Source organism: Amphibalanus amphitrite, unplaced genomic scaffold, assembly GCF_019059575.1.
Source record: "Amphibalanus amphitrite isolate SeventyFive unplaced genomic scaffold, NRLGWU_Aamphi_draft 000106F_arrow, whole genome shotgun sequence".
Classification (NCBI taxonomy): Eukaryota; Metazoa; Arthropoda; class Thecostraca; order Balanomorpha; family Balanidae; genus Amphibalanus; species Amphibalanus amphitrite.
Window position 1 is genome coordinate 230518 of NW_024881601.1, and position 24776 is coordinate 255293.

Genomic DNA, 24776 nt, shown 5'->3' on the forward strand with positions numbered 1-24776 from the left:
CTAAGACAAAAGAATCAATGAGCTATGATGGGAGTTAAGGAGGAGAAAAACGGGAATATCCGTATGCTGGATGAAGAACTGCGGTTGGCTTGGGGACGAGTTTCGATGTGCTGGGGTAGAAGTCTCGATGGGATGATGGAAAAGTTTCGGTGGGCGAGAGAGGATTTTCAGTGAGTTGGGGAAAAGTCTGATGTGCTGAATGAGAAGACACTGTAGGCTGAAGAATAAAGCAATAAACTCGGTGGGCGGAGTGAGGAGTCTCGGTTGGCTGAATGAGGAGTCTCGGTGGACTGAATGAGACGTCTTGGTCGGCAGCCTGAAGAGGTAGTATCAGCTGAAGCTCGTTTCAGTTTGATATTAGACTGCCGCTCGAATATCAGCAGCAGACCGCCCAGCCACGGCGTTTCACATCCCCACTGCGGCGTCTCACGTGACACGTCCCCAGTTCAGATCACGGACGCGAGACTATAGTCTGTCGTGGTCCGAACTTCCCGCCGTGACCCGTCGGTCCGCGTCCGCCCGCCGTGACCCACCGGTACGAGTCCCTCCTGCGACCCGGTCACAGGCGGGCTCCCACCACCCCTAACCTCACCGGACTGACCCGGGCGCCCGTATCGGCCCGCTCCGCGCCCTCGCCCCTTTGTCGGCGACCCACCACTGGCGGTCACCATGGCAATCACGACCAAGGGTGGTCGTCCAGCAGCATTCGGCGGGACTTCGCAACTTCATTTCCAAATACCTAGATGCACGGTTCTAAACTAAGCACTAAGGGCGACGCTGCTGCTGGAGGTGCAGTATACGGCTGATGATGTGCATTATGGTGTATTGGAACTCTTTTATCGGCCAATCATGCTGCGAAGCAGTTACTGCATCGTAAATCAGCGGTCCATTCGTGAGGCTTTAGAGGGCGTATGCTCAAAGGAAGATAAAGTTAATAATTAGTTATGCCACTTTGTTTTTACCTCAACCCGGCAGGCGGTGGGCCTCCCAGCCACCTTCCGCGAGGTGGGGGGGGGGGCATTTTTTGCCCACCCCCCTTGTATCTCCGAAACTACTGTACGGATCCGGAAAATTCAAACGGCGTTCAATAGCCCTGTCAAATTTGTCGAAGGAAACCAAATTTCATTGACCTCGGGGTCACCGATGACGTCACAGGTCAGGTCAAAGATAAAATGTTTCACAGTTCACGGGGCTTCTAGGGAAAGCGCTATAACACCGAGTAAAACGCATTTTGTCGAAAATCAGCGATAAGGCGTCAGTTGTCTAGTACATATTTTGCTATTAGAGGTCACTGGTCATACCAGGTCAGGTCACAAGTCAGGTCACCAAAGGTCACCAAGGGTCACCACATGAACCCAACTTTTCTAAGGTTGTGCGATGCATGTTTTATGACCAGTTTTTCATTTCCAGCTCAATAGTATTGGTTATAAGACCATCAGGTGCGGTTTAGGTCACTTTCTGGTGGAGGTCAGGTCAAGGTCAGGTCAAAAAAGGTCAAATTTCAAAGTTGATATTTTTGCATAAAATGGGTATCGATTCGATGCAGCTCGTCACGGGGAGTCTAATGGTGGTCTTTGTTTTGCGCTACGAGGTCTAGAATTGCTAAAAATTGAGTTTGAAAATTTGACGTCATCAATTTTGAACAGTTTTTTCGCTATAACTTGGCCAAAAAAAGAGGTGTTGATCTCAAATTTGGTATGTAGATAAAAGCCGGTAGGGACTATCACATATAATCCGTTTTTTTTCGAAATTCAAAAAACTTTTTGGATTTTTCGGCAATTATTTTCAAAAAATCTATTTTTTATTTTGGGGGTCAAAATAAAAAAATTGAAAAACCGAAATAACAGTTTCGTAGCCCTTTTGATTCCACACCTTTTATATCCGGAACATTTTTCTGTATCTCTAAAGCTGTAGGCCTGACAGCTCTTCCCGCGAAACCTTTTTTGGGTCGAAAATTGCAAAAATGACGTCACTCTGACGTCATTAGCGGCCCACCTATCATAGCCTTTGGAAAAAATTTTGGTCATCATGTGCGCTAGCTACTCCCGGAAGGGTACTGAAAGTTTGGTGACGATCGGCGCAGCGTTTCTCGAGATATATCGATAAAACTAAAGAGGGGCAAAAATGCCCCCCCCCCCCCACCGCCTGGAAGGTTAAAGCGAGCATTTGTGAACTCTTATGGAGAATGGATAGCATCAAGCATGAACCATAGACCACTATGGTCTATGCATGAAGACATGCATTCCATTAATTTACGATAAAATTCTAAGTTTTGTAAATTCATTCGTGGCCCGGACCAAATGCTGCTCTGTAGCCAATGTTCCATTCTTCGTGTCATAGCATTTATAATCACTGTCCGTCGCCTCTTACCGCCGCTTCCCTATCCGCCCTGCGCAGCGAGAGGATCGGGACAAGTCGCGTCGAGCGCTCCTGCTAGGCGGCACAGCCTAACGTCAGGCGCTCACTACTAGCGCCATCTATGTACAGAAGTATAAGGTACTATTGTTATGCGGTGCAGCATAGGAAGCCAGGCGTCAACTACTAGCGCCACCTATGCACAGAAGTATAAGTTATTCTAGCCTTGCGGTGCAGCATCAGACAGGCGTCACTACTAGCGTCATCTATGTGCAGAGGTATAAGTAAGTCATGTCGTGCGGTGCAGTATAAGACGCCAGGCGTTCGTTACTAGTGCCATCTATGAACAAAAATATAAGCTGTTCCGCTGTTGCGGTACAACCTTCAGCATGCACATTGTTAACAGTTCACTTTTGCGCGTCAATACCTAATCCTCCACTAGCACTGCAACTAAGGTGCCGTTCAACGCTGTCGTCTGTTGTAGGTATGCGCTATGGGCAGTGAACACTGGAACACCCAATGTTGTTATGCAACCGTTGAGTGCTGACAGTTCGTCACTCATGTCGGTTTGACGCCCGCTTTCTCATGACCACCTATGACTCCTGGCTCGAGAGTTACCGTTAGGACAAGATCAGTGGGATATCCGATAAGATCTGAAGCTGGAGGTGACCGATAAGTATCAATTTCAGCGAAAAACCTTTACTATAACAAGGTCAATGTCGTGCCACAGGAACGGTATGCAGCCCGCGGCCCGAGGTATTATGCGACTTAGTTTACGGTTAAAGTTGCCCGTTGGCATATAGCGGGCGTCCAATCGTGCCAGCTATGACCACTCAGGGAGTCATTACCCGTCGAATGGAGCCCGCAGGGGCCTGTGATGACGGAAAGAATGACAGTGCACCAAGTTTGAAGGGAATCGTAACCTGCTAGGGACACTAACAGCTGAACTGGGACGCATGGGTATCACGTTATTGTTTATAAGTAATATATATTGAACGTTTTAAATTTCGAAGAAGGTAGTAGTTAGTAGGGAACTAAGAACCCTCTTAGTTCTTACACACAGTTCAATGTCAAATCATTCCTCTGCCGCTTTTCATTAGATTTAGTTCGCAAAATAACCGTGTTCCATCAGTTTCCACATCGGAAAAGGGCGCGTAAAAACAACTCGTATATGTACGGCATCAATTCAAGAATAACGAAGATGAAACGGAACTCTTTATCAAACATGATGAAAACAATACAAAAAGTTCGATACAGAAATTCTCCCGACATAGCTACGCGATAACACGCCAACGCAATATTTTTTGCACCACCACTCGACGCCATGCTAGCGCAGCAATGCCCTTGACTGAGCTGAAACAAATGAGATATGAGTGCGTGCTGTATAAGCGGTGAGTCACCATGACGTCATTGTACCACAAAGCGAGAGCTCTGCTGTGGTTCACCATTAGAAACTTAATGCTTCAAACAGAATGTTCTGACTTGCAAACAACGTGAATGGATTACAAACCATTTGATACATATCCTGCGCAGAACAAGTAATCCAGCAGTCCAGTGCAAACTTAATGTCAATCATTCCTCGACTTTTCATCATGTGGAAACACAGAACCTTCAGCACAACACCACGAATGGCCAGCATCCCGTAGCATCACCGCAAATTAACGCAATATCTGAGCCTCACTATCACAGAGTTCTCTCAGTTCAACGTCGGGGCACATTCTGGTCCACATGACCGCTGGCACGCAGCGCGTCCTGACACACAGCACTCACGCGGCAGCGGTGGCCACGGAGACCGCCAGCCGACGCGAGGCCAGGCTGAAGGCGGCGCGCGCCGTCTCCGGCTCGACCGTCTCCGTCAGGAACACGTCCGCCAGGAGCCGGACGGTCTCCGAGGAGAGCACTACCCGGTCGGGCGCCAGCTCAAGACTCAGCTGGTCGGCGGCCGTCACCGCCGGCGGCAGCTCGAACGTCACCACCAGCCGGCCGTCCGGGCGGCGCTCTACCGTGTGGGGCGGCGCCGGCGGGGCGCTGCGGCGCGTCTCCACCTCAGAGATAAGCGGCCGCGGTCCGGCGGACGGAGCCTCGCCGCCGGCCACCTCCTGCACCATCGGTAGGTCACCGCGGCGCACAAAATGCTTCGGCATCTTACCCATGTACAGCTTGTTCCGCATCGTCACCCACTGGTTCTTGTCAAGTTCGATGCCGAATTTGCCCTCGATCGCTTCGATCATGACGGTGATGAAGAACGTCTTGAAGAGGAGGCTGCTGTCCACCTGGGCGTAGAACCGCGGGTGAATGACGACATCGTAGGCCACGCACGGGCCGCCCGACTTGTCCAGCTCCTTGTGCGCCTCGCTGAGACTGAGCGGCACGCGGAACTCAGCCGCCTGCGCCTCGTCCTGCAGCAGCTCGCGCAGCTGCTGCTCGCTCAGCTGGCGAGGCGCCGGGATCTCCGTGTTGGTGCAGATGTTCACAAACACCTTACCACCGGCGGCGTCGCGCGTCTTGCAGCACACCACCGGCTTGGGCACGATCTCGACGGCGTCGGAGCGCCGCTGCCTGGCGGCCGCCTCTGCCGGCATGGCGAGCTCGGAGAGCTCAGGGTCCGCGCCGCCGCCCACCACTGACAGGGAGCTGGTCAGCAGCTCCGGCTGCACGTCCAGGAAGGCACCTCGTGTTGATGACATGGCAACTGTCCGCCTGTACTTGGGATGATCAGGTTCACCTGAGATATAATAAAAGAGTTAGGTTTTCCAATAAGCATATTTTGTTCCATGCGTTAACTGTTATTACTTGTTGAATCGGTACTCTCTAAGTAGACGTCACCCAAGCTGCCATATCTACGTCTCACGTGCGCAACAATTGCCTTTTCACGGTTAAATATATAACAAAACATAATCTAACCTGACATAACCTTACATACAACCTACAACCTAACCTACCAACCTACAACCTACCAACCTACCCTACTGGATATGGCAGCTTGGGTGACGTCTGCTAAGAGAATACCGTTGGATCTACAATATAATTTTTCATTTATAAAATGATTTAAAAACAAGTCACGATAAACAAGCAGCCCGAAGTGGAACAAAAGACCCCCATCCAGCCTTTTGAACCGTAGACATGCTGCTTGGACCAGGTACAAAACAGTCAGGGCTGAGCTCGGGCGAAAGTCACCTGGTACAATAGCTGCCTATGCTTCCTTCCAGACAATTAACCACAGTGTGAGAGGTTTTTCTGTTGCTACCCAAGCATCTTATGAGCTCAACCTGTTGAACCAAGCTAGAGATTGTCCCAAGTTACTACACTCCTATATCCGTGACAAGAAGACTGGTCGCCCAACTGTTGGCCCCATCAGGTTATGCTCTGGCGAACTTACTGACGATCCTAGAGACATGGCTGAAGCATTTGCTTCATCTTTCTCCTCGGTGTACACCAAGGAAGCCCTCAAACAACCCGCCCCCCACCAGACTTATAATGGTTCCATGGGCATGGTTACCTTTTCACAGAACCGAGTCCTGAAGGCCCTCCAGCTCCTGGATACCAATACATCCGCTGGCCCTGACAACCTACATCCTATTTTACTCAAGCGTTGTGCTACTTCTCTGGCCTATCCTCTTCTTACTGTCTTTATCCGAGCTTACCTTGAAGGCAACCTTCCCTCGAGCTGGAAATCCTCCCTTATCATTCCCATTTTTAAGAAAGGCGAAAGATTTGATCCACTCAACTATCGTCCTATTAGCCTTACTTCAGTGTGTAGTAAAACATTTGAGCGCCTGCTTTGCGAAGACCTTACAAACTATCTCGAGTCTAACAATATCCTGTCCTCTCATCAATATGGGTTTCGGGCTAACAGGTCTACCATGGACCAGCTCCTTTTGGTCTATGACAATGTATCTAAGAGTATGGACAGAGGAGGAGTCACCGACTTGATTCTCTTTGATTTCAGCAAGGCTTTTGATGTCGTGGCCCATGTCCTGCTGCTTGAGAAACTACGATGTTTGGGAATCCAGGGTAGAACACTCTCTGCCATCCGTTCTTTCCTCACCCATCGCTCAATGAGTGTGTGTATCCAAAACCACACCAGCCAACCAAGGCCGGTTCTTAGCGGTGTTCCCCAGGGGTCGGTGTTAGGGCCATTACTCTTTCTAGTATACGTTAACAGTATTGCATCTGAACTTTCCTGTAGTCATAAGATTTTTGCCGACGACCTTAAGATTTATGCATGCATAGAATACCCTAGCTCTCCCGCACATGCTCCCTCATCCCCGACTACTGTCCAGCGTGACATTGACATTCTTTATAGTACGGCGGCTTCATGGGGATTACACATGAATGTCAAAAAGTGTGCTGTTCTCCGCTTTTCCAGACTTTCTGCTCTCTCGGGTCCTCCCTTGTACACCCTGAATGGCCAACCTATCCCCTCCGTGTCCTCAGCAACTGACCTTGGAGTTCTTGTAGACACCAATTTAAAATTTCATGGTCATGTGCATAAGATTGCTCACAAAGCTGGTGGCCTCGCCCATAGTTTCCTCAGGTCAACTGTGTGCAGATCCCAGAAGTTTATGCTGTTTTTACTAACTACGCACATCCGGCCGCTAATTGAATACTGCTCTTGCGTGTGGCACACCGGATTTGTCCAGGATTTGCGGTTACTTGAGCGAATCCAGCGTCGCTGGACAAAGCAGATTGACGGTATGGCCCTTCTCCCCTATGGAGAGCGTCTACAGCTCCTAAACCTTTACTCTATCCAAGGCCGACTGCTACGGGCTGACCTCATACAGTGCTGGAAGATTTTTCACGGCCACTCATGTATCTTGCCGGCTGAACTATTTGCCAAGCCCACCCTAACCAGAACCCGTGGACACAGGTACAAAGCATTTCTCCCTGCCGTCAACACAGATGTGCGTAAAAGGTCGTTTGCAATTAGGTGTATACATGTTTGGAACTCTCTGTCTGACGCCACGGTGTGCGCTCCTACTATTTCGTCATTCAAGCAGGGCCTACACAGAGATATACATGATTTGCTGTATGCATATGTTTGATGTCGTCTATCTTATGCTACCTTCTTGTTAACTATTCCACACAACGAATGTACAACTGTTTAACACTTATGTATTCATGCCTTAACATTCAGATGTAATCTCACAGACGGGACGCAACTTTCCAGCCGCCCACTTTCCATGATAGGTGTCTTTTGTATAGCTTTGCAAGGCTGGCACGTCCCTTGTGTACGGGGTTCCTAAATTCCTCTTCTTGACTCTCCTATCTCTATCCTACTGGACATTGTTGGAACCCAACCAGGTAAGTGAACCAGGTAAGTGAAACAATTTTAAAACAATTTTAGCATAACTATTCATGGAAGCTCATTGCTGCATTTGCTTTCTTGAAGACATAAGGCTGCAAAGTGCAATGAATCTGCGGCCATACTGCAAAGCATGGCAACACAATCAATGAGCCACACCATGGCTCTAGGCCCTAGAGTGACACATTTCAGTAGGCGGAACTATGGTCATGAGTACCCAAATATAGGAACGTTCCCATTTTTGGGAACGGAGTTCCCAAATATGGGAACGGGCGTTCCCATTTATGAGAACGGAAGGCAATTTTTCGGCCGTTCTCCCACTAAAACTCAAAAGTGCATCACGTCTCAAAAAAGTGCACGCTGATTTAAGTATCTACTAAATCTCCATAAAGTTATCTTTAATCTGACCGTGGAACAAGGAAATTGACCGTGGAATGATATTTTTAATGATTTTTTGAAAATGACAGAATGATGGAAATATGGGTTATACGACATTTAGCATGCAATTTTAAGGAAAATGAAGCATTTTTTAGTTTGAAGTAAAGTATAATAATTTTCGCCTGGTTATGAACTTTCATACTATCGACACCAGATGCTGACAAATGCAAGCGAAGACGCGGACGGTCCCGAGGTATAATATTGTTGACTTTTGTGTCGGGGCGGACGACTGCGTGGAACGTGAGTGAATTTACCGAGCTACTGTTGTAACCTCAGTTTAGGCGGTTGAAAATTATCCAGCTGTATTTTATCATCCCGGAAAGACATATTTTATTTGGATGCTAGCTGTTTAGAGTTGTTTTATAAGGAGCGTCATGAGCGTGGTTTTTGTCTTCCGTGTTTCAAAGCGTGATCGTTTTGGGGGAATTTCTCTTATATAGCTCGCTCTGTGTGGCTTATTTATAATTTTTATGCTGATTTCGATAATTCCTCGTGCCCATCCTACCAGGCCTTTTGCCACTTACACTCATCAAGAAAGGAAAAAACTAGATTTTCATTGGGACTAGGTGTTTTGAGGGTGTAACATATTCAGCGTTCCCATTTTTGGATACTTCCTTGTACTCGTCAACTATCGGTGATAAACAGACAGGTGCTTGACATGTCTCCACCCTCAGCGCGGACGGTGGATATAGGTATGGTAGACCTTGTTGAACATCGCTGAGCGTTGTGAATTACGTAATCCTGCAGAGGGGGGCGTGCCCGCTGCGAGATCGACGGGAATAAAAGCGCAGAAGACCGGGCGAAACATGCGACGGTCTTGCCGGAAAGGTCATCTGATGATTGTTGCGTTAACAATAATTTGCGGCGTTGGACGTGATGCTTGTTAATGAAAAGAGCCCCTGAAAGGCGTCGGTGAAATCGTTCCCAATTTTGGGTACGCCGTTCCCATAATAAGGAACGCTTGCAGCGCCAGTGTACGAGAGCGTTCCCAAATTTGGGCTCGCGGCCCGGATGATGGACTGCTTTAGAAATAGGGGAACGATTTGAAACTACGATGGGCCTTACAATATCAAACTCTTTCCCAACAATATTGAGACAAATATCAGGCGGTTCACGATCATTTTATATTTTTTGGACGTCATTTAACGGTTCTTTTTCTTGTTTTAAATAATGCCTACATGGCGTTCCCATATTTGGGTTTATCGTTCCCAAACATGGGAACGAAAATGCGTTCCCGAAAATGGGTACGCTTGACCATAGTTCCGCCTACTGATTTGGACCAGCTAACACCAAACAGACTGGAAATTCACACCAGCCTGCACCAGGGCCTTGTTTCACAGGTACGCTGCTACAGTGCCCTACACGTCACGTAGCAGTGTATTGGTGCAAAATTAGCCTCGACCCTTCAGCATTGCATCAGTTCAATTTGTTGATGTTTCCATGGAAACTCAACAACCAATACATGTAGCGCACTATAGCACAGTGCCATGAAACAGGGGCCAGAAGACTTATGGTCCAACCAAAAAATTCAGGGTAGGTACCGGTACCTAACTCAGCTAACATGAAAACTTGAACTGCCAAAAAAGACCCGATTTGGATTTAAATTCCTTCCCTCACCCTCAACCTGTCCCATGGCCTTCACACGGATCAGATGATCCGTGGCCTTCATGAGCACAGCACCTAGAGATTAATTTTTAATGCAGATTTCTTGATGAAATACCGACGAAATACCTTTCTTTACCTTCCACCGCCTCCTACAAAATTGTTATTTTTTACTGAAATTGTCCTCAGACATTAAATTTAGTTTATACTTGGATGAATCGGGATTCTGGGCACCAAAGTTTTGAGCGTATTTGGTGTAGCTTCTGCGCCAAAAACGAAAGTTGAGTAGCTACCATCAAGCTACCATATGTAGCGAAAATCAGCTACCAAATTTCACTACAACTCGCAATTCTCTTCCATTAAAAGACTATCATGATTCTTTAATTTCGTACAGGGTAACAGTATTTGGAATGTGAAGATAAATGGATCAAATACCTGATTCTATTCTTCACCATTCGACGATAAATTGAGGAAAAATGTCAATCATTTCGTGTAAAGTATTTCCTTCACCGGCGAAAAAAGGAATATTTATCACAATTCTTACTTCACCACTCAGTTTTTGATGACGTTGTCAGTAACAGGGGTATAGTACGTTTAGTAGAGGAAAAATTATTTATCCAATTAGAGTTGCTCAAAATCTTTGGGTCTAAAATATCGTAGCACTGTTGCCAAAAATAGTAAGTATAAAAACTCTGGGAAAAATAAAACAACTTTACCGTTTTTCATCAATAGATGTAAATCTACTGACGTCATTTTCTTTGTCTTGTCTCAATTTAGGACGATTGTCTGCTGATGCATAGATGATGCTCAAGATAGCAATTGTTATTGCAAAAAAGCAACTTGCAACTTGCAGCATTGCGTATACGGATAATCTGGTTGCGTATTTGCTAAATGCTTTGGTGAACTCAGACTTAGCTTAGGTGAAGTGATTTGCATCATATTTTTTTAGGAACGGAGGGATAGGAACTTTTCTGATCTTATCTGCTCCTCAATCAGTACAATTTTTACAAGTTTCCAGCTTGAGCTTTTCGTCAAAAAGACGCTTTAGAATCTTCTGGCAGTGTTCAGAAATTAACAAGCAGGAGTCAAAATGGTAAGTGAAATTTATTACCTTATAATTTCATACCTCAATCACTAGGGGTCTGGTGATAAGTCGACCATCATGAGATGAGCCAAGGGTCACACTTTGCTTTGCCGGAAATACAGGGCCATACTATTAACTTATTATTTGCCAGCCGGCGCCGTATGGTGGTGCTAGCAGAGCTTGTTATATGTCAATTCTAAATAATAAATATAAATGACAAGATATCTATAAATTTTCTATGAGTGCCATTTTACGTCTTCATGTCCATCTACTAGGTACCCGCTTATATAAAAAGTCATAGCTATTGTATGTCTTCAGCTGGCCTGCCAGCCGATTTTGTCCAGATGTTAGCAAGGCCCTAAATACAGAGCTCAGTTGCGCTCACTTGTTTATCACTTTGTGATGGCTCCTTATTAGTTACTGGCATTGTGAGAATGCCAATAATTGTTTGGTTCTGGGATTAGTCCTGCAGCTTTGTTACATGCTCACGAGACTTCTGCTGGTCATCAGGATTTACATTAAGGTCTGGTGCTTGTGCTTCATTTATCCCAGTGAGAAGCTGCTGGTCATGGGTATATGTCTGAAAAATGACCATTGATCAATGTATGCTTTGTTTTTGTGGATTACTGCTTCCTTTTCAGCTCAGGAAACTTTTTTATTTCAGGGAAATGAAGCATCACTTTCCATGGAGATGTGCTCTAACTGTGAGTATGATTCAATTAATTACTGAAGATTGCCTTGCATTTCATATGTTATCACTTGTTTTTATATCCTGACCTTATGAATGTTTAAAAACAAAACAAAAACAACACTTATATAATGCCTTTCTATCAAACCTACCTTTCTAATAAATTGCGCATTGTGTCAATTTTTATGCAGATTTAGTTTGTAGGTTGGCCTAGTGTTGAGAATTGAGCCAATTTACCAAATGTTTCATTTTATCAATGTGAATTAGCTAGTAGCATTGATAGCTGGCAACACTGAAAAATTGAATGATTTTATGATCATGCAATTCGGTCACCAAGTACAGCCATCATTTCTCATGACAATGTCACTTGGCCAGCCATTAATCATTTGGCCTTGATCACCGTCCCTCTAACCACGTGACCGGGCGTCGTCAGTTGACCCGGACGAAATCCGCCGGCTGGGCAAGCGGTTCCGTAAGCTGGATCTGGACAACTCGGGCTCCCTGAGCGTCGACGAGTTCATGTCGCTGCCGGAACTGCAGCAGAATCCGCTGGTTCAGCGGGTCATCGAGATATTCGACGAGGACGGCAACGGAGAGGTAGACTTTAAAGGTCAGTGGACGGGGGAGAGGGTCGGTGGGTGAGTTTACTGGCGATGGGCGCGGAGTCGGTAAGTGGGGCTGTAAGTGTAGTCGGTGGGTAGGGCGTTGTTGGGTGGATGTTTGACAGAGGACGTTGGTTGTTAGTTGCGGTGGACGGTGTTGGTAGTTACGGTGGACGGTCACGGTGATTGGTTGTTATGGTGGAATGTGGTTGGTAGCTGCTGGGGACGGTCGTCGGTAGGTTCGATGTTGGGTGGCTGGCAGTTGTGGGAGATGGAATGGTAGTTTCGGTGGACTACGGACGGTGGGCTGCGGAATGTGCATTGTGCATGCTGTGAATGTTTTGCCGAATAGATTCCCTTCTTGGATCTGTTCAGCTCAGACTTTTCAGCTGCATTCAAATGAATGTTTTCCCCTTCACTGTTCTTGCATCTACTTTGTTTGTGGTGTAAGCGCCGTATACCGGTCTTTTGTGGAAGGAAGGATTAACACGCAAACTTTAACAAAATTAACACGAGAGTTTTTACAGTTCTAGCGCAGGGTTTCTCAAAAATGAGGCAGTCCTGGTTGACGGGTGTACCTCATATATCATAACGTCTATCTCATATTGATTCTGCCGATTCATTCAAAAATTATATTCCTATTTGTTGATGCGGTCTGCTTTGCCAAAAGTGTGAGAACTCAGAACAGGCTCGCACATAATCTGACTTTCCTGTGATTATAAGCACATAACCTGACTTTCCTGTGATTATAACAATGTTTTGACATGAATGTTATCTGAGATAGAGACAACCGTCGCTACTTCAGTGGACCGATGATTATTTTTCATTATGGCAGATAGCCTGCAAGTCACGCTGCCTTATATTCGGCAGATCATTGAGTCCCTGAGCTCGATATGTCTTACTGACAAAGGGCATGGCTGTTTTATCTGGCCGTGTGCCGATCCTTTCCGCCAACATTCCCTGGCTTTACTGGCAGTGTCAGGGTGTTGACTGTAAGCCGACCCGGCACTGTCGGTAATCGTACCCTGACCTGACCTCTGAACCCCCCGCAGAGTTCATATCGGGCGTGTCACAGTTCTCTGTCAAGGGAGACAAGGACTCGAAACTGCGCTTCGCCTTTCGCATCTACGACATGGACAACGACGGCTTCATTTCGAATGGAGAGCTCTTTCAGGCGAGTTCTGTCGCTAAACTGTGTCGATTGCAGTGTTGATACGCATCTGTGGTAGGAATGGGTGATCCAAGCTACAAACTGCTAATGATTATGATGTGCGAACAGGATATAACTTTTTATGTTGTTTTTAAGAGACGTTTTAATGTAGATTTGTTTTAAAAAATGCAGTCGTAAAACGTTCAAACTGTTTCATTATAGTGTGATGACTCGATGGGATAGAACACTTTGAGAGGACATGTAATGACTAATGACTGGTACAAAGGATCGCTAAATCTAGCAGCACTCGTAACTACTCGAATCTTACTGTTACTGCCTTTGCTGCTGCTGCTCCTGCAGGTGCTGAAGATGATGGTGGGCAGCAACCTGAAGGACACGCAGCTGCAGCAGATTGTCGACAAGACCATCCTGTTCGCCGACAAGGACGAGGACGGCAAGATCGGGTTCGACGAATTCTGCAGCGTAAGTTTGATATTAAGGATCAGTTGCTGTTTTGTTTGTTTTGTTCGGTTGAGCCCTTTCGGTCTGACGAGACCATTTCAGGGCCGGAAGAATGATAGGAATTAGGGGGAGACATTTGGTCTAGGCGAGCACCCTGGTGAGTCGCCGGGGCTGAGCCCGTCCAAAGGACAGGCCACCCAACCCCAAGGCACTCACTGCACCCGGCTACGGGGTGCGCTCCCTCGGGAGCAGCGGTGCCGCTCCAAGGGAGCAGCCCGCATGAGATTGCCTGTCCAGCCCGGAGCGGGATTGCGGCGTGGAGGAGAAGGATTTCAGTATCCTGAGGATAGAAGCACGGAACGGTGTCAGATTATTGGCCTCAAAGACGTTTTAATTTATTGTTTTGCATGTCCGACTTAATCAGTTGTCGATATTGTGTCGTAGAATAGATATGTCGTATGTACCAAAGTCCGCAATAAGCGTCAGTTATTTGCATTCTTGAAAATGTGTAATTATTTGTTTGCAGATCGTTGGCAACACGGACGTACACAAAAAGATGGTAGTGGACGTCTAGGCAGCCGGCGCCGCCGCCGCCGCTGCCCCCGGTCGCACTGCCACCTGTTGGACGGAAGACGAGTTACAACTGCGCTAGTCAGCCGCAGGCGGCGGCAGGGGCCGCTGAGGGCCGGCTGTCCGCCCCTCTGCCGGCGACCGGACTCTCGTTCGTACTGTTTTGCTCTCTACATGTGACAGGCCGGCCCGTCGCAATGCGGCCGGCCGGCTCGTTTCGCCGTTAGTTTGTAATCGTCTCCTGAGAAGGCAGCTAGCAGCGCGCCGCCGCGATCGGTGCCGCGGAGCTGCCCAGAGCTTGTCATGAGGACACATGCGTGCTGCCGTATTCAAAATGAATCCAAATGCTCACTGATTCGCCTATTTTTCGTGGAGTAGGCGAATGAAGCTGCTGGATTTTTATATTATATTGCTAGATTGATTAGACCCCTTGTGATTTGTTTATTGATGGTGCTGAGACTAATAGCTTTCATTGAGTTGTTAGATCCCCTCCCCAAGAGATTTTCTATTTTGTTGTTGGACCTCCGAGGGATTTTCATATTTTATGGTGTGCCATTGAATGAAATCAGCCTTGCGAACACAACCCGACTAAGCTGATCATCACCGAGTGACGCTGTGTGTTTACCTTGCGCCTCATTTGTTTACGTTGACACCATTTTTATACGAGCCTTTATTCGGTGTTGTGGAGCGGCCGTCCGTGCTCGCTGTCCCGGCGCTGGGCCGCGGCGCGGCTGACCTGCAGCCTGCTCTGCTCTGTATGTCGTGTGGGCTAACTGTCGAGCCGGGCGGGGCGGGGACTCGACGCGCGCGTTGGGTAAGGGAGGGGCGGCGCCGCCCCGCCACTTTAACACACTCCTGTCTGGTGACTGTCTTGGTGTTCTTCTTATGAATACATTTAATAATCTTGGACGGTGTGAGTGAATTGGGTGGATGCTGCGTCTCGGAGTTATTTGAACGGACGTCACACTGGGTTCGGCAACCGTACCAAGTACCAAGTGTATTCATGCGAACCGCAAACCTAACGTAACTCAATGCACCAATCCTGCCTGATCGAGTCCAGGTAAACAATCTAGGCCGATCTCAGCGCCCCTGGCGGCGACTCGGGGAAGCTGGCGGCCCGCCGCGGGAGCAGTCGTCCGGCCGGTCTCTCCGCTCGCTCGGTGTCAGTCGGGGCAGGACGTCTGTCGACCGGGGAGCGATGGTGTCCTCCGCGCTGCTCCTGGCGGTGCTGGCCGTGGTGCTGGCCCCAGCGGCAGCAGCCGGCCGCTCTCAGCAGGATCTGTTCCGACCCCTCCCCGGCGAGCTCTCGTTCGACCTCGATCAGCTGGAGGACCTGGATGAGCCGCCGCTCGCCCCTCCGGTCGGCGTCGTCGCCCGTCGGCGGAGGCCCCTGACGGCGAGATCCTACCAGCACGCCGCCAAGATGCAGGGAGCGTTCGGCATCGACCTGTTCCAGGTAGGTGTGTCGAGGGGCTGGAGCGAACGGGGACAACCAGTGTGGAGAGGGGTGGATGGCCGGGAGGGGACTGGTAGCCGTTAGGTGTCAGGTTTTTTTTACTGTCACTGCCACTGTCCTAGTAATGCCCCACAATGTGTCGCTCTAATATAAGAAAATGAAGTGTGTTTTCTGTTACCCGGCCTGTGAAAGGCACGCCTAGCAGACCTGTCCCCACCTCTGGTCAACGTCTGCCTTCTAAACCGCAGTCGACCACCACACTCTGGCCCAGAGCCAGTAGTGCGGCAGTCCCGGTCGGATCAGAACCGTGCAGTGATGCGCAGTCCGGCCACCGACCGGCCCTGTCCCGTGTCATTGACTGGTCGCTGCACGCGTCAGACCAGTATATCAACAGACCGGACCGGCACCCGACTGGTCTCTGGCGGCCAGATGGTAGCCGATACACATCACTGACCTGACCGAGACCGGCATTTTGCGCACTGAGATGTAAGCACTGCGCCAATGTATAGCCCTTGGGAAGAGCTGTTAGCTGAAATATGTCGTAGTATCTGTTGTGAGTCAGTCGTCCAGTAGCGGAAAGGGTCCAAGGAAATGCTAGCAATTTCATAACTGCTTTGGAAAATGCGAACGAAATCCCCAACAGATGAGCGCTCAATCAGGTACATCTTATTCAAACTAGCACGCGGACGCCCCTCTCTAGTCCGCCATTCAAGCGAAGGCCTCTTTCCCGCCCACCGCTCCAACTAACACGTCTCCCCGTCGACTCTGTCAGGTCCTGGCGGCGCACGACTCCACCTCTAACGTCGTGTTCTCCCCGATGAGCGTGGGCACGGCGCTGGCCATGCTGTACGCTGGCAGTCGCGGTCAGACAGCTGAACAGCTGTGGGCGGCGCTTCACCTGGCCGGAGAGAAACGCGAGCTGATGCACAGCCACCGCCGGCTCGTGCGCCACACAAAGGTGGGTATTGTGCCGGGTGGTTCGACACACAAAGGTGAGTACCGTAGGGAAATATGGTGCACGGGATGTGGAGCCGATTGATGGCTCAATGTCATCCTGGGAGCCTGTGTTCGATAACGAGCACAACATAAAGACTACGAGCCGTTGCCCTCGAGTTTTTCGGCGTGTAAGTTAGTATTCACGGTCGTAATTAGTATTCGAAGCTCATTTCTTTACGATACCTGCAACATGAAACAGACGTCAATAGAATAATCACAATGCTTTCCATTCATGATTCAGTGCCCCTTTCGCCAAATGACAGGTTTTGACTAACCGTCCAAACCCGTCTCCATGGCCCCCTCCCGTCCACAGAATCTCTCAAAGGACCTCACCTCACGCTTCCTCTGTCATCCACAGAAGCTGGCGCGTGACGGTATCGAGATGGTGATTGTCAGCGACCTGTTCACGTCGGAGGAGCTGCCGCTGAACCCCAAGTTCCCGCGCTACGCCAGCGGCATGTTCAACTCGACTGTGACCTCGGTGCCGTTCGACATCCCCTATCTGACCGCAGAGATCATCAACGGACGCTTCTACAACGCTACGCAGGGCGTCATAGACAGCCTCGTCAGCTCCGGTGAGCGGGGGGGGGGGGGGACGAGGGCAGATGGGCGCGATCTAGCCGTCTCATCCGTGTTACACAGATCAAGATAATAAATATTGATGCAGGGCCAGGACCCCTAGTTGTAGCATAGGCCTATTCTCACGCTAGGCAATGCCTGTGTTCACGCCAGGCAATGCCTTGGGTTTATGATGGCAAAGGGGTCTGCTGGCAGATGTAGTGGTAAAGCTGGCTCAGAGAACTCCTGTAGGCAGACGAAAGCAGACGTGTCATTGACTCAGACCCCGTACCCTGCTGGGCTAGTTTTGTTTACTGTAACCGGACGGGTTTCCTGTTAATTCAGTTTGGTCACCGCAGCAGCCGCCAATCAGTGCTATGGGCGCTGGATTCGACAGTCACTGCGAAAATACGGCGGGAGATATGCATTTGCATAACAGGCAGCTGGGCTCGAGGCTAAAAGGGGGACGGTAAGACTATCATATCAAATCCAAAGAACCATGTGAATCTTACCCAAGTGTGCGCAGCGATTGCAGTGTGCAGCTGCCGCTCCAAATGTATACAGCTACTGGCTGACGTGTGGGCTCTGCCCCGCAGTAGCAAACGTCAATCGCCCCCTCTGGACTGTGGCCAGACCGAAATTTCCGCGTGCCTTCTGCACTGCTCGGTGCAGACTGTTTACGTTTCTGGTTGCTCTATAAGATACACCGTGGATACATTCCCAAATAACCAAAGGGTCGTGTCATCAAGCGTGCCTTCTAGAAGGTAAACATTAATTTCATCACTAATCTGTGAGGTCAGCTAAACTACTAAGGCCTAATTTGACCATAATTCATAACCAAACCAAACACGACCACCCGTCGTCGATAACGTAACGCACAACATACTGGCCCTAACTCCCAGTTCCTCAGGGAATTCAACATCATGAGCCCCTCCTCGTAAAATCCCTCAATGCTATCCCACGAATCCATTCACCAGTGACGTCCCTATATCCCCCAGTGACGTTACCACTCGTCTGTTGCAGACATGCTGAGCGAGGACACGCAGTTTGTGCTGGCGAACGCCGTGTTCTTCCGCGGCAGCTGGCTGATGCAGTTTGACGCGGCGGCCACCGCTGAGGGGGTGTTCCAGTCTCCGGCCGGACCGCGGCAGGTCCAAATGATGAGCACCAAGAAGGTGTTCCCCATAGCAGAGCTGTACCAGCTGAACGCTAGGGCGTTGCTGCTGCCGTACAAGGTCAGGATGCGGCTAAGGGCAGAGGGGACGATGGGTCAGGCGAAGTGACATGATGCTCGTTCCCTCCTCAAGCGTATGTGGAAATCAACTGGCACCGAAAACACTGAACGATCGCGGATCATAGCGAGTATGCTGCCATAGCGTAATGAACAGTTGAATGAGCATAAGAACAACCGTTCCGTGGGTTGTTGCCCTTCAAATTCAACAACTGCCCTCCAAATTGGTGTCAATCCACGCCACAGTTATAGACTGCGTAAGTTTTAATTTCGCCCAGCTGTGTCCGTCCCTTTGACGATACGCAGCCAATAACGCAGCGAGACACTGACCCTTTTGTTCAGCCGCTGTAACCCGTACCTATGTCTCCACAGGGTGAGAAGCTCGGCATGCTGATCCTGCTGCCGAACGATCCGGCCGGCCTGGACTCCCTGGTGGCCGCCCTCAACATGACTGTCATCTCGGACACACTGCGGAAGCTGGACGGGCTCGGTGACGTGCTGGTCAAGATGCCCAAGTTTGACATCGAGTCGGAGCTGGATCTGCAGCCACTACTGATCGAGGTGAGAACGTCCTCCGCTGATCTTCACAGGCGCTGTGACCGCAACACTACTGAGGAAAGCAGTGGAGCAATGATAGCCCGCAATCCTGTCATCGACGAGCGACGCAGCGTAAACGTACAAAAGAAACGGCGGCAGACGCCATAACTGCTGTTGGAAACGTTGCAGCCATTTCTCTACTTCGTGAAAACGAAGCAATGTTTCTCTGTAACCTTTCTTGGTTGGCGCTCATTTCATCTCTTCTCCTTTTGGCTCCAGCGTAACTGGACCTGCTGTGTGAATGAGACCTCCCGGCTCTCCCTCAGCTCGGGGTCAGGGACCTGTTTGACCCGGCCGTGGTGAACATGCCCCGGGTGACCCCTCCCCTCCCCACAGCTCGGTGTGAGGGACCTGTTTGACCCGGCCGTGGTGAACATGACCCGGGTGACCCCTCCCCTCCCCACAGCTCGGTGTGAGGGACCTGTTTGACCCGGCCGTGGTGAACATGACCCGGGTGACCCCTCCCCTCCCCACAGCTCGGGGTCAGGGACCTGTTTGACCCGGCCGTGGTGAACATGACCCGGGTGACCGGTCAGCGCGGCGCCGCCATCAGCACGGCCGTCCACAAGGCGCGGCTCAGCGTCAGCGAGGAGGGGACAGAGGCGGCCGCCGCCACAGGTGAGAGTAGACCATCGCTACACCACAGGTGTAGTGTAGACCCCTGGGTGGGGTGTTACACCGGCAATGGGTGTCGCATTCAGTCACCAGTTACACTGGTGCTGGGTGTTCATCAGAAGTGGGTGAACCACATGACACCATATACGGATACGTTTGCAGTTAGCTCGGAAACTTGCATGCAAGCATCATGCAACCGGAAAACGTGTGCAACTGGTTGCCCAAACTACCACAGCAGCAGCGCCGACCGGTAACGATCGAGCTGGGTATTATCGCATCGTCATCTCCATGCCAGAAGCCCGAAACCCGAGGCTTATTTAGTCGTCCACAATGCACTTCGGAGCCTGTTGACGCTACCAGTTTGTGCCGCTCCGGCCGTGCACCTCCCCAACGGCTGTGTTTGATGTGTTCACTATCCTGTTGGCTGATCCGACTAACCCGCCTCGACCCTTAGCTGGCCCACGACCCAAAACGGCAGTGTTCGATAAGTTACCCGTGCTGCGACCTGACTTGTCCCTGGCTAACCTGACTCGTCTCGTCCCTCCCTGACCAGACTAACCCATCCCGCCCCGCTGAGTACTCTGACCCCTCCCGTCAGCGTTCGTGAATCGTGAACCTGTTTAATGTCTCTCTGGACCCATGCCCCGGCCCGCCATCGTTCGTGAATCTGTCCTGTGCTGAGCTGTGCCCCATTCGGTGCTCCGATGGGCGCTGACCTAGTCTGACCCGTCCCGGCAGCGTTCGTGAACCTGCCTCGTGCTGACCTGTCCCCCACCCCCGTGCCCCGCTGACCTAGTCTGATCCGTCCCGGCAGCGTTCGTGAACCTGTTCCGGAGCGTGCCGGACCCGATCCGACCATTCGTCGTGGACCGGCCGTTCGCGTTCGCCGTGCTGGAGATGAGCTCCTCGGCAGTGCTGTTCCTGGGCCGGGTGACCGATCCCACTCCTCAGCCGGAGGAGCTCCAGCCCGAGCCCCAGCCCGACCTCTCAGCGCTCTTCCTCTGAGGAGGGAGGAGACTGGCGGAGAGCTGACTGGCGAAGGAGCAGCCGCAATGGACTGGCACAGACGGGCTAGTACGGTATGAGTGCTACCGCGCGGGTGTATGGGTGTTTGGCCCTTTGGTATCTGCTGATTCCTGATTGTGAGACAGACGGGTAGTTTGGTGTAAAATGTTAAAATGATCTTCATCTAACTATCGTATACACATCCAATAAAATGACAATTTGCCGTTGTGTCTTTATTGCGATTTTTTATAACAAATTTGAACACAGTGAAACAATACTCCACCAGTCCAGTCTTTTTAAGGTGGCATCGTGAATCATCAGATTGTAATTGCCTTTGAAAATATGCAACAGCCCTTTGATTATTTGATTGCTGAAATCCGCCAATCATATTAAGGGGGATGGCACCCCTGAACTTTGGCCAAGACTCTGGCCAAATTTCAGACCCCCCCCCCCCCCTAGTAAATTAATCAGCCGCAGGCTTCCCTGTGGGGCATAACCAATGCTGTTTGATAGGGGGATGGCACCCCGGTTATGCTGTTGCCGCTAACCTACTCACCCGAAAGCAGCCATCCGCTTGAAGTGTAAATCCCAAACGAAACCCAACCTACAACCGACCCCGCCCGCACCCCCCCCCCCCTGCCGGCACCACCTCCCATCCACACTAGGGTGTGTCGACAGAGGGGTTTTCTCACAGATTCGCGTTAGACAAAGATATAAATTGGCGGGAGCATGCCAAAACACTAGCCCTGCAGTTGGTTTTGCGTAAAAATGCGATTTGACGAGGCTCGGGCAGGTCGAAGTTACAGCGAAAAAGTCGCAGTCGACGGTGCTGCCACCTACATTGCCAATAACGGGCACTATCATATCGTTATAATTGGGGTAGTTTCAAATGAGAAATGGCTTCTATTTTTGTTCAAACTGCTTAAGAAGAAATAAAACAATTCGGAAACATACATTTTTCCCAAATATCGCGTTCCATTTTTTCCTGTTGAGTTGTTAGGAAAGTGGTAAATTTCAAGGTTGACGGCTAAAAAACGAAACAGGAGGAACAGAGCAGGGATCACCAAGACGTGTGCCGCGCCGATGCTGTAGCCTGTAGATAAGGGGTGAGCAACAGAACCAGCATACCTAGCGATTTTGATTAGTGATAGATATTTTTCTCTAAATGAAAGACTATTAGTAACTCAGGCAAGCCTTCTAATATAGGTATCGACAGGGTTGCGGTAAAAGGTACAATCGATGGCACATTACAATTATTCTGAGTTGGGAAACAACACTCTTCAGATACCTACCATCAACAACCTCACTATCTCCTATATGGGAGCTATTTCATCTGATTCCAGCGCCCTGAAAACAAACAGGTTATCATCAAAAATCTCTGTATTAGCGCCTACCGACATATGCTGAATGACGCTATCAATACCCAACATTTGTAAAAGGTGATTCGCCACACAGCCCGCCGGCGTCGGAGGGGTTGAATCAGTGAGCCAGATTGCCAGCGACTCACCGCTGAACTACCGGGCGTAACAAAACGGACGATGCGACATGACTCAGAGATCATCACAGACGGGACAGTAAGCCGCAAACAGCTCCTCTGATGTACCTATGCTTTAAAAATGTTGGCCAAAATTTAAGATCTATGTTATCTAGTGCTAATATTTGGGTTTTCGGTTTTTCTAATCCCCTCTATTTCACGGATTGCTTGAAAAAAAAGCTAGAGGGTTTCTTTTTACCGATGTCAAGTGGTTTTAGTTCAAAAGATTGGTGGTGCTGCTACTGGCAACAGTATTGGCGCAATATAACCGTTCTTTAGTCACCATGTCAATAATATTGACACAATCAATGACCACCGACTCTCACTGAATGTGTCTTCCTGTGTTCCGCAGGAAGCTGAGCTGTGACTGACTGGCCATTGCGTGTCATCAGTTCGGCCAGTAGCGGCGGAATACCTTCAATTAAGGGGGGCACTGCCGACTTTTGGTCCCATTCATTCCATGCAACGCCCATAGGGCTAATGTTAAAATGCCAAAATCAAAGGGGGCACGGTGCCGCGGTGCCCTCCCCGTTCCGCCGCCTATGAGTTCGGCTTGACAAGGGAACCGCGAGGTGGCAGATAGCGATATTACGTATCTGAACGAGGGTTCCGCACGAGCTCAGATGGGATCATGGGGCGGGGTGGGGCACGACACCTGGCGGGCTGCTGGGATCGTGCTCACGATCGAGCCCCTGCTGCCCGCCCGCGCGCCGCCGTGGGAGGTGGCCGCCTGCCCACACGTCACATTCTCCCTGACATCGGAGCGTTGCGGCGGGACGCCCCACCTGACGAACTGCACCAGGCGGCGCAGAGACACCTAGCGTCCCTCCCCCAGCAAGCCATCTGGGTTTGGACGGATGGGTCGGCGGATGCGGGAGTCCGCAGCGGAGGAGCAGGAGCCTTTGTGGAGTGGCCGGACGGTGCAACCGACGAGCTACGCGTCCCTGCCGGTCAACTCTGCTCGAGCTTCAGGACGGAGATGGTCACACTCCGCGCGGCCCTGAACCACCTGCGCGACCACCCGCACCAGCCGAGCGCGCCGATCACCATCTGCTCGGATTCGCGGTCGGCCCTCGCGACGCTGAGAGAGGGCCCGGCGTCCCAGAAGACCCTGCTAGGAGCCGCCATCTGGACCGAACTAGCGGCCCTGGCCGGTCCGTCCCGCCGGATCCACCTACAGTGGGTGCCGTCCCATTGCGGCGTCGACGAAAACGAGCGCGCCGACCAGATCGCCAAGGAGGCGACCGCGCTCCCCCAGGCGGCGGTCCCGGTGGACGTCGCTACCGCCCACCGCGCGGCCGCCAGACTGGCCCGCGACCGCACCATCGCCGCCTGGCCGGAGGGCTGGTACCGGACCCTGATGGAGAACCGGCTGCCGCCGCCGGCCGCGACGGGGGACAGATCGTCGGCCGTCGACGTCCACCAGCTCCGCGCGGGCCACTGGTCAGGATCCCGCCAGTACCTTCACCGGATTGGACGGAACCCTTCCGATGATTGCCGCCAGTGCCCTGACACCGACTGTGCGGCGGGCCGGTGCACCGTGTGCCGGGAGGAGGCCACACGCCCCGGCACTTCTTCTTCCGGTGCCCGGCCCTCATGGGGTGGCGTCTCCGGATGTACGGAACGATTTTCCTGAACCCGGAAGACGTCCGCGACGACGGAGAGGTGGCGGCCCTGGCGGCCGCCGTGAGGGACCTCCAGAGCCGCACGGCTACACCGCGGTGACGCGGCTGGAGGGAACACACAACAACAACAACAACAACAGCTCAGATGGACTTCGGTTACATTTTTCGTTGCGTCTGTGATGATCTCTGAGTCATGTCGCATCGTCCGTTTTGTTATGCCCGGTAGTTCAGCGGTGAGTCGCTGGCAATCTGGCTCACTTATTCAACCCCTCAGACGCCGGCGGGCTGTGTGGCGAATCACCTTTTACAAATGTCGGGTATTGATAGCGTCATTCAGCGTATGTCGGTAGGCGCTAATATAGAGATTTTTGGTAATAACCTGTTTGTTTTCAGGGCGCTGGAATCAGATGATATAGCTCCCATATAGGAGATAGTGAGGTTGTTGATGGTAGGTATCTGAAGAGTGTTGTTACCCAACTCAGAATAATTGTAATGTGCCATCGATTGTACCTTTTACCGCAACCCTGTCGATACCTATATTAGAAGGCTTGCCTGAGCTGTTACTAATAGTCTTCCATTTAGAGAAAAATATCTATCAGTAATCAAAATCGTTAGGTATGCTGGTTCTGTTGCTCACCCCTTATCTACAGGCTACAGCACCGGCGCGGCACACGTCTTGGTGATTCCTGCTCTGTTCCTCCTGTTTCGTTTTTTAGCCGTCAACCTTGAAATTTACCACTTTCCTAACAACTCAACAGGAAAAAATGGAACGCGATATTTGGGAAAAATGTGTGTTTCCGAAAAGTTTTATTTCTTCTTAAGCAGTTTGATTAAAAATAGAAGTCATTTCTCATTTGAAACTACCCCAATTATCACGATATGATACTTGATAGTGCCCGTTAT

General features: G+C 50.4%; 3 protein-coding genes across 5 annotated transcripts; 2 read left to right on the top strand and 1 right to left on the bottom strand.

The window, feature by feature from the left end:
• Window positions 1-3510: 3510 nt before the first annotated feature.
• Window positions 3511-9982, bottom strand: LOC122380766 (PIH1 domain-containing protein 1-like). Of its 3 annotated transcripts, none has more exons than XM_043364204.1 (2): window positions 9830-9982; window positions 3511-5080 (listed from the first exon to the last, which is right to left on the bottom strand). In XM_043364204.1, the coding sequence occupies exon 2, from the start codon at window positions 5040-5042 to the stop codon at window positions 4122-4124; it is 921 nt and encodes a 306-aa protein (XP_043220139.1). In that variant the 5' UTR covers window positions 5043-5080; window positions 9830-9982; the 3' UTR covers window positions 3511-4121. The 3 variants fall into 3 exon arrangements, with proteins under 3 accessions (XP_043220139.1, XP_043220141.1, XP_043220142.1); XM_043364206.1 differs by having other exon boundaries at window positions 9840-9965; XM_043364207.1 differs by having other exon boundaries at window positions 9910-9964.
• A 476-nt stretch (window positions 9983-10458) lies between these two features.
• LOC122380794 (calcineurin subunit B type 2-like) lies at window positions 10459-15165 on the top strand. The gene is made up of 6 exons (XM_043364263.1): window positions 10459-10793; window positions 11449-11488; window positions 11906-12082; window positions 13127-13248; window positions 13585-13707; window positions 14213-15165. The coding sequence occupies exons 1-6, from the start codon at window positions 10791-10793 to the stop codon at window positions 14258-14260; spliced, it is 513 nt and encodes a 170-aa protein (XP_043220198.1). The 5' UTR covers window positions 10459-10790; the 3' UTR covers window positions 14261-15165.
• A 200-nt stretch (window positions 15166-15365) lies between these two features.
• On the top strand, window positions 15366-20938 carry LOC122380747 (leukocyte elastase inhibitor-like). Its single transcript, XM_043364159.1, has 7 exons — window positions 15366-15712; window positions 16485-16670; window positions 17067-17283; window positions 18290-18501; window positions 18870-19058; window positions 19571-19712; window positions 20524-20938. The coding sequence occupies exons 1-7, from the start codon at window positions 15455-15457 to the stop codon at window positions 20712-20714; spliced, it is 1395 nt and encodes a 464-aa protein (XP_043220094.1). The 5' UTR covers window positions 15366-15454; the 3' UTR covers window positions 20715-20938.
• The last annotated feature ends 3838 nt before the right edge of the window (window positions 20939-24776 follow it).